The sequence below is a fragment of the Lepus europaeus genome, chromosome 7, assembly GCF_033115175.1.
Source record: "Lepus europaeus isolate LE1 chromosome 7, mLepTim1.pri, whole genome shotgun sequence".
In the NCBI taxonomy this organism is placed as follows: domain Eukaryota; kingdom Metazoa; phylum Chordata; class Mammalia; order Lagomorpha; family Leporidae; genus Lepus; species Lepus europaeus.
This window is the reverse complement of record NC_084833.1, coordinates 67930078-67943055: the sequence shown is the minus strand read 5'-3', so window position 1 is coordinate 67943055 and position 12978 is coordinate 67930078. Positions and strand designations below refer to the sequence as shown.

The window sequence follows — 12978 nt, the reverse complement described above, 5'->3', positions numbered from 1 at the left end:
TCAGATATCACACAGATGTTGAAACTATCAGGGAATTTAAAATAACCATAATTACATGAAAGGCTCTAATGGAAAAGATGAACAATGGGCAAGATCAGATGGATAATTTCAGCAGAGAGAGGGAAACTGTAAGAAAGAATGACATGGAAATACTAGAAATGAAAAACACCGACATAGAGATAAAGAGTACCTTTGATGGACTCATCACTCTGATGACACAGCTGGACACAGCAGAGGAAGGAAGATAAGTCAGTGGAAACTACCCAAACTAAAACAAAAAGAGAAAAGAGGAAAAAGTACAGAATAGGGCTATATTCAAGATCTGTGGGATGTTATAAAATGGTATGATTTACATGAAATTGGAATTCTAGGAAAAGAGAGGAAAAACAGGGCAGTAGAAATATTTGAAGATATTATAGCTGAGAATTATCCATAGTTAATAATGGACACTAAGCCACAGATCTAGAATGCTCGGAAAACACCAACCAGAATAAACACATAAACATATGTGCACATATCGTCTTAGGTATATCATATTCAAAGTGCTGAATACAAAGGGAGAAAAGAATCATAAAGCAGCCAGAAAAAAAAGGGGGTCTTTTTTTTAGAATAGCCATTTTTTCAAGAAAGATTTATTTATTTATTTGAAAGGCAGAGTTACTGAGAGGCAGAGAGAGAAAGAGAGAGGTCTTCCATCCACTGGTTCACTCCCCAAATGGCCACAATGACCAGAGATACGCTGATCTAAAGCCAGGAGCCAGGAGCTTCTTCCAGGTCTCCCACGTGGGTGCAGCGGCCAAAGGACTTGAGCCATCTTCCACTGCTTTGCCAGGCCATAGCAGAGAGCTGGATTGGAAGAGGAGCAGCCAGGTCTCGAACTGGCACCCATATGGGATGCTGGCACTGCAGGCGTGGGCTTTACCCGCTGCACCACAGCACCAACCAAAAAGGGGGTTTTTAAAAAGAGGAACAAAGAATCACAATAGATTTCTTATCAGAAACCATGCAAGTTAGAAGATAAAAGTGCTGAAAGAAAAAAAAAAAAACTGTCCATCCAGATGTTACACTCACTAAAAGTATCTTTCCAATGAAGACATGTTAAGGATAAGGGTACCAAGAAAAGATGCTGAGGTGCCCAGGAACTAAACAGTGAGCAGCCATCACCAACCCTTAGGCTCAAGGGCAAGGTGGGGAGGAGCAGGAGGCTGCCACTGAAGCCCAGGTGGAGCTGTCACCATGAAGGAGAAGCCAGCTGACGGGAGCTAGAATTGCGCAGGTGGATACAGCTGACACCAGGGGTATGACACTGAAGGGGAGAGGGTGTGAGAGAATCTCCTCACTGCCCATCTCTTGCCAGTGCCTTCCATGGGCTTAACCCAACTGTAAGTAAGCCAGCAAGGGTGCCCAGGTGACACAGCCTTCAGGGGCCAGCCACTCTGGACGCAGAGAAGGGCTGAGAGTAGATTGGAAGGGGAAAACCAAGAAGAGCCAGCACAGAGACTGGCTGGCTGTGCAAGTGGAAGCCAGGATTCAATCCCCGATCTGCCAATGCATGGTCACCCGTGAGAGGTCAGACCTACGGCGGTAGCACGGACTGAGTCCGGGGAATCCTGGGGACTGGAATTTGCTGTTAGAATTTACTGTACAGGATGTGGGCAGCAAGTACAAGTTTTCAAGGCTGAAACCAAAAAGTTGTCTGGCTCTGGCATAGTTTTGGAGTAGCTAAGGATACAGTGATGCCATCCATCACAAAGACCAGAGGCCACAGGGACCATTGGTGTGCCAGGGCTGTGACTTCTAACTTTCACAGACGATGCAGTGTCCAGGTGGATGACAGTCTTGTGTGAAACCATCACAGATCAAAGTCATCCAAAGCAGATCTTTCTTTTGCGTCCAGCAGCAGTTTGGTGTCAGAGACGCAGCCTGACATTTTCCTCTGCAGCTGTGCGTAGCCAAGTGGCCTGAGATGAAGTGTGAGGAAGAAAGCCTCGCAGCGTGTGTGAAGATGCCCTTTAACAGCCCCTTCCGAGAGCCAAGTTCCCAGAAACCATATGAATCTTTTATGTATTTTCTGTCACTGTGCTCCAAAGATGCTTTGGGAAAATGGAGCAAAGCAAAATCCGAGGCAGGAGATAATGAGAAGCCATTCTTCTGGCCCTCTGTATCCTTGCCCCGAAACTGGGGGAGGAAGGTGGCATTTATGCCACGTCGGTTACAGCAGAGGCAAAGCAACACATCTGGAAGATAGAATGGTCCATTCTATCTTCTTGACCCTCTAGAGCTTTGCAAACAGTTTCTTCTTTAACACAGCAAAGAACCTAAAGATTTTGACTTGCAGTAGCATCATTGTATGCACAGCTTGATGCAAGAATACATTAAGGTCAGACATACCTGACTTGGAACTGATGCTCCTCTCCTAGCTGTGTGATCTTAAGCCAGTTACTTACCCTCTCTGAACCTCATCTCTACCATATGTGAAGTGTTGACAATAATGCCCATCTTGGAAGATGGTTCTGGGCTTGGTGCTAGGTCCATAGAAGGTACTCTGTTAGCGAACTTCCCCTTCCTTAGTTGGAAGGAAGGAGGTTAAGTAGGTGAAGTTCATGGTTGCTCTCCATCCATGTCTTCAAATGAAATCTATAGTAATATCTACAGTTTATCATTGTTCAACAAATATGTATTGAATATTTCTACGTGCTGGGTACTGAGAAAATAGAAAAGGAGCTTAGATGCCAGCAGGAAGAGACAGACAAGCAGGTAAACAAATGAAGATGAGGCCATAAGCTAATGCAAAGAGCTGGGAGGACCTGTTGTTTTAGGGATGATGGTCAGCGAAGTTCTCACTGACGGGAGAGCGTTTGAACTGAAACACGAATGATGAGAAGACCTGGCCATGCCAGCATCGGAGGGGACAGAGCTGTGCAAAGTGTGAGCACCCCAGCCTGGACAGAGCTTGGTATCTTGGGGGAGGGAAGCAGCAGCCACGGTGGAACTCAGGAGATCCAGAGGAGTGAGGTGCGAGGTGTGGTCAGCAAGACGGGCAGGGAAGAGTCGGTGGTGCGGTCATCCTTGGGTGCCACTCCTGAGCATGCGCCGGCCGCCGGGCACACCAGGTGCTGGGATGCAGCAGCGAGCACAGGAGGTTCCTGCCCTCAGTGAGGACAGCCGCCTGGGGTCCTGAAGGCCCTGGGAGGAGGCTTGCCTTTCATTATAGCTGTGTTCCCTCTTTGGGTCTTCCCAGTATGAGGCAGGTCTTGTTATCCTCACTCATAGACAGAGAACAGAGGCTCCCTGCAGGGATGTTCTATAGCGCGCCTTAAATCACACAAGGGCTTGATGATTGGTAGACAGAACCATCAGCACCCACCAGAGCTTGGATTCACAACCCAGCCCAGCTGTCTCCGGAGGCCTCCCAGGGTAACTGCTCCCTACATTCCTCTTGGTCAGAAGAAAGGAGAATTCACCAGGGCTGTGTACGTTTCCCTAATTAAACCCGTGACACGTGTGATTAAACCATTGTCCAGAAGTCACTGAGTCCATGAGGCAGCCACCTGGAGTCCCGAGAGCACGGAGCTGCTTCGGGCTCCCTGCACCCTGCTGAGGCAGCCCGTGGCCACACTGTGGCAGGGCAGAAAGAGTTACCCAGAGCACGTGGAGCAGCGGGCTCAGAGTCCTGTGCATGGGCGGCTCCTGTCCTGGCCACGCACAGTCAGAAGGAGCCGTGTCTACTGGGACAGCACATACGGAGAAAGCAGCAGAGAGAGCCGGTGGCATTTCTCAAGCTCTGGAAGGTACTGGAATGAATGAATAGGAGACAACGTCCTACAAATTGGTTGTGCTATTTGATGTTCACTTAATTAAGACATTCAGTCCTTCTAATGGAAGACGTGAGGAGTAGAAATTACTGGTTTGGGTCGTCTCATAGAAAATGAAAACCAGATCTTGAAGGCATGAGGCCTTTTTATTGTATCTTCTTCAGGCTCAATTTAATTATGCATTACAGGCTACCTTCAATAGTAATTACAATTGTCAGCCTCAATCCCAAATCTTCTCTCTGCCTCGGAGAGCGAGACTCCAGGGAGGAGCCGATGGGGATGCTGAAGCATCACTGAGTGCGAGAAGTTGGTTGTGTGTGTGTGCGTTGGGCACATGCTCTTCCCTACCTACTGTGTGTCAGCCTTCTGCCGGCTGGCAGGCGGTGGCGTGTGAATGAATGGTGGTCTGTCTGGCCCCTCAAGCCCCGTCCTGCGCTCATGCATTTGTCCCACCTGCAGTCCCTGCCTGTTTCTCCACGGCATCCCAGTGCCACAAATCCAAGGGGACCTGAGAGCCAGTCCTCCAGCGCCACCCTGCTGGTGGTGGCAGAATCCAGGCGGTGTGAATCCAAACTCCCAAGCTGCTGATTTGACGCCATAGGTGTGTCCCGACCTCAGGCGCACACTGTCCCAAGACGGGCACGGCTTGCACAGCAGCCCTGCAGCCCAGGGAAGGAGTCTAGAACAGAGGTGGGCAGTGAGAGCCATGGGGAGAAGGACAGGTGAGACCAGCAGGGCTTTAAGAGGTGGCATTGGACTAAGGCCTTGCTAGAGGTGGTATTGAAGCGACACCTGACCCCTCATCCCTAACCACTCCATGAATTCTTCTCTGTAAGACTAAAACCGCTCTGTGAGTGTCGTGTGTGGTACAATAAGACCTTGCTTATGTGGTCAGGTCAGGAAATTAATTAGCTTGAGTAATCATCTATGGATAAAGAGTATATACCAGGCCGGCGCCATGGCTTAACAGGCTAATCCTCCGCCTTGTGGCACCGGCACACCAGGTTCTAGTCCCGGTTGGGGCGCCGGATTCTATCCCAGTTGCCCCTCTTCCAGGCCAGCTCTCTGCTATGGCCCGGGAAGGCAGTGGAGGATGGCCCAAGTGCTTGGGCCCTGCACCCGCATGGGAGACCAGGAGAAGCACCTGGCTCCTGGCTTCGGATCAGCACGATGCACCGGCCGCAGCGGCCATTGGAGGGTGAACCAACAGCAAAAAGGAAGACCTTTCTCTCTGTCTCTCTCTCACTATCCACTCTGCCTGTCAAAAAAATATATATATATACACCAAGGCAACAGGTGCTCAAATGATCAGACTTGCGCAGCACACCCGTCCTGTCCTGTTCAACTTAGACTGAAACAGATCTCTCTGTTGACTTGAAGGATGGCTCAGGGAGCCAGCTTTGTGGTGGCCGCATCCCATATGGGAGTGCCTGGATTGAGTCTGGGCTCCTCTACTCCAAAACAGCTTCCCGCTAATGTGCCTGGAAAGGCAGCAGGTGGTGACTCCAGTACTTGGGTCCCTGCCACCCTCATGAGAGACCTGGAAAGAGTTCCAGGTTCTTGGCTTCGGCCCTGACTGAGCTGTTGTCAGCATCTGGTGAATGAAGCCATCAGTGTAGGGTCTCTCCCTCTGCCTCTCCCCTGCCCACTGTCACTCTGCCTTTCAAATAAATCTCTTTTTTAATAAAAAAGATGGCTCAGGATCTACCAGGACTCAAAGTAATCATGAACAAGAGGTATAATTAAGATGACCAGGGTTGGCCAGCACCACAGCTCACTAGGCTAATTCTCCGCCTGTGGCGCCGGCACCCTGGGTTCTACTCCCAATCGGGGTGCCGGATTCTGTCCCGGTTGCTCCTCTTCCAGTCCAGCTCTCTGCTGTGGCCCAGGAGTGCAGTGGAGGATGGCCCAGGTCCTTGGGCCCTACACCTGCATGGGAGACCAGGAGGAAGCCCCTGGCTCCTGGCTTCAGATCAGCACAGCGCGCCAGCTATAGAGGCCACTTGGGGGGTGAACCAATGGAAAAAGGAAGACCTTTCTCTCTGTCTCTCTCTCTCTCACTGTCTAACTCTGCCTGTCAAAAATAAATAAATAAATAAATAAATAAGATGACCAGGGCAAAATTAGTGTGTAAGATCTTGATTTTTAGCTCAGAAACTTGAGAAACCCTAATAGTATTTTGCTGAAAAGGCCTGGAAATGTTAGCAGTAGCTTGTACTGTAAGCAAAACTCTCCTATAAATGCCAGTTATGTAAAAGGCCCACTTCCCCAAGACAGCCATGTTCAAGAGCTTTGCACAAGGGCCAGCACTGTGATATAGCAGGTAAAGCTGCTACCTGCAACACCAGCATCCCCTATGGGTGCTGGTTCGAGTCCCGGCTGTTCTACTTCCAATCCAGCTCCCTGCTACTGGCCTGGGACAAGCAAAGATGGCCTGAGTGTTTGGGCTCCTGCACCGAGATGGAACCCCTGGCTCCTGGCTTCAGTCTGGCCCAGCCCTGGCCATTGTAGCCATCTGGGGAATGAACCAGCTGATGGAAGACCTTTCTCTCTGTGTCTCTCCCTTTCTCTGTAACTCTGACTTTCAAATAAATCTTAAAAAAAAAGAGCTCTGCACAGCATGACAAGTTGCTGCAGCTCTCTGCTGACTATGAAAAGCATCCTTGTTTAGTACAGAAAATCATAGAGCTAGAAAATACAGATTAAATAAGCTATAAAATCACCTGCAATTCTGCCTCCCAGAAAAAGCCACGGTAAACATTTTTGTGAATTTCCTGCCCATTTGAACATTTCCTGGGAGGCATCAGGTAATGACTCAAGTACTTGGGTCCCTGCCACCCATATGGGCGACCTGGATTGGGTTCCTCGTTCCTGGCTTCAACCTGGCCCAGCCCCGTCTATCCCAGGCATGTGAGGAGTAAACCACTGAATCAAAGAGCTTTCTCTCTTTCCTCCTTCCCCTTTGTCCCTTCCAAATAACTAAAATAAAGAAATCTTTATTGAAAGACAATTACTATCACCTTTAATGCGGCAAAGCATACCGAAGATTGCGATGCTGAGGGTAGGTGCCCGTGCAGGCACAGACCACGTGGGCCGATGGCCAACGTGCAGCACGCGGTGTGACCTTGGCAGGAAATTGCTCAGCAGAGCTCCTAGTCTCCCCTGAGTCCCTCAAAGTTGCAGAACCAGGAGTCCCAGCAAGACGCCAGGCCCCGCTGAAGGAGTGACAAGAACCAGAGCAGAGCTGAACCTTTGCACCCTTCATTTTACCGTTGTTAAAGCACCATAGGGACCCAGAGGCCAGCTTCGCCCCAGAAGCAAATGGACCATAAAAATAGCCCAGTGGGGAGCCCCAGAGTACACAGGGGAGACATACAAGGGTACTCCCAAAAATTCATGGCAAAATGGAATTTCAAAGTGTTTATTTTGCTACAAGACTTTTTTTTTAATCCATGCACAATTTTTCATACTACATATTTTTCCTGAACTTCATGAAGACCCCTTTGTGTGCATGGGTTTCAGAATTTTCTGCACCAAAATAATCTCTCAATTCCATTTTGCCATGAGTTTTTGGAAATTCCCTCACATACGCTGCACTCCACGCCGCTACCTTGCACGTGAGCAGAAGCCAGAAATACTGACGTGTCGATGGAGCACTTTTCTCCATTGACACACGCATCCTACAAGGCTTCCTATACCCCAGCCTCCCTAATTCAAGAGGGTGATTTAAATGTTGGCAGCCTGCCTCCTGCTGTGGGATGGAGAGAGGCCAGCGGAGGTGGGGGAAGCAGAAAGATCTGAGTTTGGATTTTGATTCTGTCACCCTTATCAGCTGTGTGACACCGCACAGGTGACTTTTCTGAGGCACAGTTTCTGAGACTTCTCCTAAAAGGAGGTGACCGTCATCCCTCGGTGTCCTCGGCGGACTAGTTCAGGAGCCCCCAAGGATGTCACGATCTACAGAGGCTCAAATCCCTTACATAAAATGATCTAGTATTTGCGTATAAGTGACACACACCCTCCCATATACTGCACTTTGTCACCGCTAGAGTTTCTGTAATTCCTGAGGCCGTGTAAATGCTATGTCACATTGTCACAGTGTAGGGAGTTAGGACAAGAGCAAAGTCTGCCCAGGGATTACAGGCACAATGACTTTGATCCACGTGTTTTCAGTCCACAGTTGGTTGAGCTTGCAGACACGGAAGCAGCAGGTGTGGGGGTGCCTACCCTTTTAGATGGGAAAATGTAGTGAGGATTACATAAAAGAACGTATGAGAAGCAACTAGTACCGTGCCCAGCACGCTGTTGATGCACAGTGATGGGAGGTACTTCTCTGTTCTCAGGGGGATGATCAAGATTCAGTTCGGATGCTTTGGAAAGCCCATGCCACAGTGAAGCTGTGGACGCTGGGAGCCACAGGTGTAATGGCGATTGGTGCAGCTGTGGAAACTGGAAGGGAGGGGTCACAAGAATTCCCCTTCCAGCCCAAGTCCTGTCTTCAATTCAGAGGCTTTGCCCAGGATCTAGAGCATCCAATCTCTGGTGTTTGTCAAGAAAGCCTCTAGAACGAGCTCTGGGGGAGTGTGCAGAGCGTACTGAAGCATGGAGTTTGACTACATCACTTCTGGTCCGTGGTCCCATCATGCACCCCTGCCATCTCCCCCCAATCTCTCCCCCTTCCTTGGGGGAATTCTAGCCTGCTTCTCACAATAATCCGGGCAGGGGGCTGTGTCCACTGTTTGAATCAGGAAAGGAAGATTCAAGAGGGGTACAGCATGGTCCTGCAATCAGGTATCAGCAGGTGGAGTCAGACTCTGCAAACTCTGTGTCCAGCCCGAGCAGGAAATGCAGGAGACGGGAGGGGAAAAGGACCTGACCGTAAAGGAAAGCAGAACACGCCAAAACTGTGGCAGAATGCGCCGCGTTCCCGCCGTGGCACCTCGCTACTGCCGACACTCAGTGCTACCCCTCGGTTTCCAGGTACGACAGCTTTGGCCGCCTGACAAACGTGACCTTCCCCACCGGCCAGGTGAGCAGTTTCCGAAGTGATACAGACAGCTCTGTACACGTGCAGGTAGAGACCTCCAGCAAGGATGACGTCACCATAACCACCAACCTGTCGGCTTCCGGTGCCTTCTACACACTGCTGCAAGGTGAGCCGCGGGGGGGTCTGGGAGGCAGAGGGCGGGCAGGGACGACGCTCTTGGAGGAGGAGGATGTGGAAAACAAGCGGCTGCAGGAGCTGCCCAGGAACAGGCACGCATTGCACCTGCTTTCTCTCTGCATCGCCACCTAATCATTCACAACATGCACCAGCCTGAGTCCTGGGACTTCTCTCCAGAAGCTTCAGTGCCATACTCCATTGTCCCATCCCATTATCATCAGAACAAAGGGGAGAGAACCCATTAGCTGCTAATGCAGGTGACCTTACCGTTTGGACATTCTGCCAGCTCTCGGAGCAAAAGGCTTGTGCTCAGGCTGGGGCGGTGAGGACGAAGGGCAGAAGTGATTACACCTGAATTAAGAAAAGGACTTGGTCAGGGGCAGGTGCTTCCTGAAGCCCAGGAGAGGTGTGTGCCCCTGCTCAGAATCCACAGAAAAGAGACACCCTCCACTTCCATCAACGCATCCCGGTGTCTTTTAGCGTTGGGCGAATCACGGTGGTGACATCTTGCTGTGACGGGTCTGCCTGCGTTGTTCTTATGGGGCGCAGGAGGCAGAGCAGGGTTTATAGCCGTGGTGGACTCAGCAAGCGAGAACAAAGCCATCCCTGCAGCCGGAGTCTTCCCATCCGCCAGGTGGCTCCTTGCACTCCCAAAAGCTTTGGCCCAGAGCAGGCACAGGACGTTGGGCTGGGAGCCAGCCGCCCCAGTTCTAGCTCTGACTCTGCTACCATAGCGCCCACTGTGGCCCTCGGTATTCTTCTCTGGGGAAAGCAAACAGGCTGAAGCTGTGTGAAACAGTGGGGCTGGTACAAAGAGCAGGCATTCAGGGTAGACCCGGGGTCCCTGTGCCGGTCCCTCCCAGTGTGTGTTGCGTGGAATCACTCCTCTTCTTGGATCCTCAGTTTCTGCATCTGGAAAATGGGGCTTAATCGGATGTGGGAACTTCAAAAAGTCGGCCCCACGATTTGCACACATTCCAGCAGCCACAGATAGACCACATGCAAAAGACGTGTGCCTGTACGGAGTACACGCAGACATTTTTCTTGTCATCATTCCCTAAACAGTACAGTGTAACAACCATGAGGAAACTTAAAAGTTCACCAAAAAATAGGATTAAAAAATAAACGTGCACCCTGCCATGAAAAATATTGAAATCCGTGCATAATTTTATCATTAGCTAATTTTGCATAAACTTTTTGAAGATCCCTCGTAATAGCTGCCTCCTTGGGCTACTCAGACAATCCGTTGGGCCACACAGGTAAAGTGCCCAGCATGTGTCAGGCCGGTGGCACTGCTCAGTAAGTAGCTGTCAGATTGATTAAGTAATCAATTAACTAGCAAGCAGTTTGATTTGCCATGAGGAAACAAGGTACACTCTTACCCACCACCCCTTGGATACTCTTTTGTAGTCTTTCAGAGAACTCAAAGAATGATAGGGGTTCACGGAGAAAGTGGAACCAAGTCCTGGATTCCTTCCCCACCGTGCACCTGCAGGAGTGGGCTGGGACGCACTCCAGGAATGCATGCAGGGTCTTGGTCAAACACAGGAGCCACTTCCCAGCCTGCCAGGGTCCTGCCCGGCAGAGTCACTAATATCCCTCGTATCTTGTCCTTGGGGCCTCTTTTCTTCCCTGGAGTTCAAAAACATCTCACCCATCCACTCCATCCTGCCAAACTGGCTGCCGGTCTTTCTCTCAAAGGTTGGTGCAGGCGGACTTACATTTGGACAGCTTTTTTTTTCTTGTTAATCCCCAAGTGCCACATTCCTCAGCTTTAAAATGTGCCGGCAGTTTAATAACAGCTTTTCAGGTGGAGGTGGAAAAAAACAGAGTAGATTGTAAGGCACCATCCAGTTTCACGATCACTAAGAAGTGAAAAGTAAAAGCCCATCTTGGAGCCAGCAAACACAGTACCTGACTCTTCCTCCTTGGCACCTCTGCAAGACCCCTTTCTCTCTCGTGCACCTGGCCTGGATGCTGAGCTCCGTGGCCACCTCTGCAGAGTCTCTGTAAAAAGCTCTTCGGCTTCATCTTATGTCTGAACTACGGGAAGTGATAAGGAGTGGCTACTAATGAGCCGCGGCCATGGGAAGTCACAGCCCGCATTAGATGGGCGCCGTTGGCCACGGGGCTCTGCAGATGCTGCTGCATCCGCGGTCGCCAGTAATGGACGCATGTGGATTCAGCAAGCAGCGGCTTGGAGAGAGAAATCGACACAGGCTCTTCTACTCTTCAAAGCAAGTAAAAGGGAGATTGGGGAAAAATGCATGGCAAGGTTGAGACAGATTTTAGAAGGGTGTGTGTGTGTGTGTGCGTGTGTGTGAAGGGGAGAGGGAGGGAGGCAGAGGGGAGGGAATGAGAGGGAGAAGAGCCCGGTTGGTGCCATTCTAGCAGGGAAGATTGGGTAAGGCTTTCCCTGGGAAAGCTACAACCTCACTGCTTTGCATAGCCTGGAACATATCTCGTTCAATCCAGCAAATATTCACTGAGCACATACACTCAAAACAACAATAATCGCTAACATTTTGGGGCACTTACTACTACAAAGTCTGTTTTTTTAAGCATCGTCCATTCACAGCCTTATTTAATTCTCACAGCAAGCCTACGAGGCCGGTGTCTCTCCTACCTCTGTTTTCCATGTAAAGGCAATGCGGATTCAGTAGCCTGTCGCAAGTCACAGCTAAAAGGCTCTTTGGCTCCAAATAGGCTCTCAGACTCACTCTTGTAACTGCTTACCTAAAAGCAGTATGAGCCTTTTATTTGTTAAAGGACCATGATCAGTACTAGAAAAGCTCACCGTGGCCGGTGTGTGAAATAGGGTGGTAGAGATAGGAGAGACAAGAGCTACGCATGACAGCGAGTGACACAGTGCCAGGTGCATCAAGCTAGTGCTGGCTGCCTCACTTAGGGCTTCCTGGAAGCCGGGTACAGCTCTTAGCTCTTCCTACCTGTTACTCACTGAAGACACTGGCACCCCTATAGGAAGTCATTGTGCAAGGGCACAGGTATGATCCTCAGTGCACAGGCCAAGCAACAGGGCCAGGTTGGGTTTAAAACATGGCCACGGTCTGAGAGCTGGAATTTGAACCTGCATAGCATGGCTCCAGAGGCCATGTTTTTGATGCCTGGGCAGTAGTGCCTCTCCCAGGCAGCACTTGGGTATTTGAGATTTGTTGGGTAACGCTTCTCCAGTGCAAGGCCCCTGACGAGGCCCATGTCGTGGCTAAGGAGCACATAGGAGACAGTAGCGTGTCTTCCAGCCAGACGAGCAGGGAAGCTTCTGGAAAGGGGTGAGGTTTGCACAAAGCCTTGAAGGAAGGACTTGAGTGAGCATTTTCCCAGGCGAGGGGTAGTGGGGACAGAGGGTGCAGCGATGAAGGGTGACGGCAGAGAGCTCAGCCAGACTCCGAGGCCTGGTTCCTACCTCCAGACGAGAACTCCATGTCCCCAGACTCTTCTGGCTAAGATCCAAATGAAAATGTTTTCATCATATTTAAATGTTCAAATCAGATGTGTCTTTAAATCATCATATGTACAGGACAAGCATATAAAATATATGCAGTTTATATGTATTTTCAGTGTGTGTGTGTGTATATATATATAATAAACAGACACAGTGGGGAGGACATTCTGTCAGTGACTTAAACACTGGAGCTGTTTTTCATCTTGTTACACGTTTTTACGTCATTACCCTAGGGTATATCAAGAGCCTTAAAAACATTCAACCCTTGACTCCAATAATCCCACTTTCAGAGGCCTAATTTGGTTAAATAATACAAAATGAAGACATCAACTTATCCTTGAAAAAACACTGTAATTTAGCTATCATTCACATACTATAAAGCTCAGTGACTTTTAGTATATTTACAAAGTTGTGTAACCAGCACCACTTTCTAATTCTGGACCCTTTCTATGACCCAGAAAGAAATCCCACACCCCGTTCGCCCTCCCTCCTCATCCACCCTTGGGCCTGGCAGCCACCAACCTGCTTTGTGTCCC

General features: G+C 49.8%; 1 protein-coding gene across 4 annotated transcripts in view; it reads left to right on the top strand.

Annotated features, from left to right (window-relative positions):
- TENM4 (teneurin transmembrane protein 4) overlaps positions 1-12978 on the top strand; it is a 390997-nt gene that overhangs the window by 358951 nt on the left and 19068 nt on the right. For all 4 annotated transcript variants that reach the window (XM_062198278.1, XM_062198277.1, XM_062198276.1 and 1 more), the window contains one exon: positions 8796-8968. In XM_062198278.1, coding sequence (XP_062054262.1) covers positions 8796-8968 — 173 coding nt within the window. The remainder of the gene's footprint in view (positions 1-8795; positions 8969-12978) is intronic.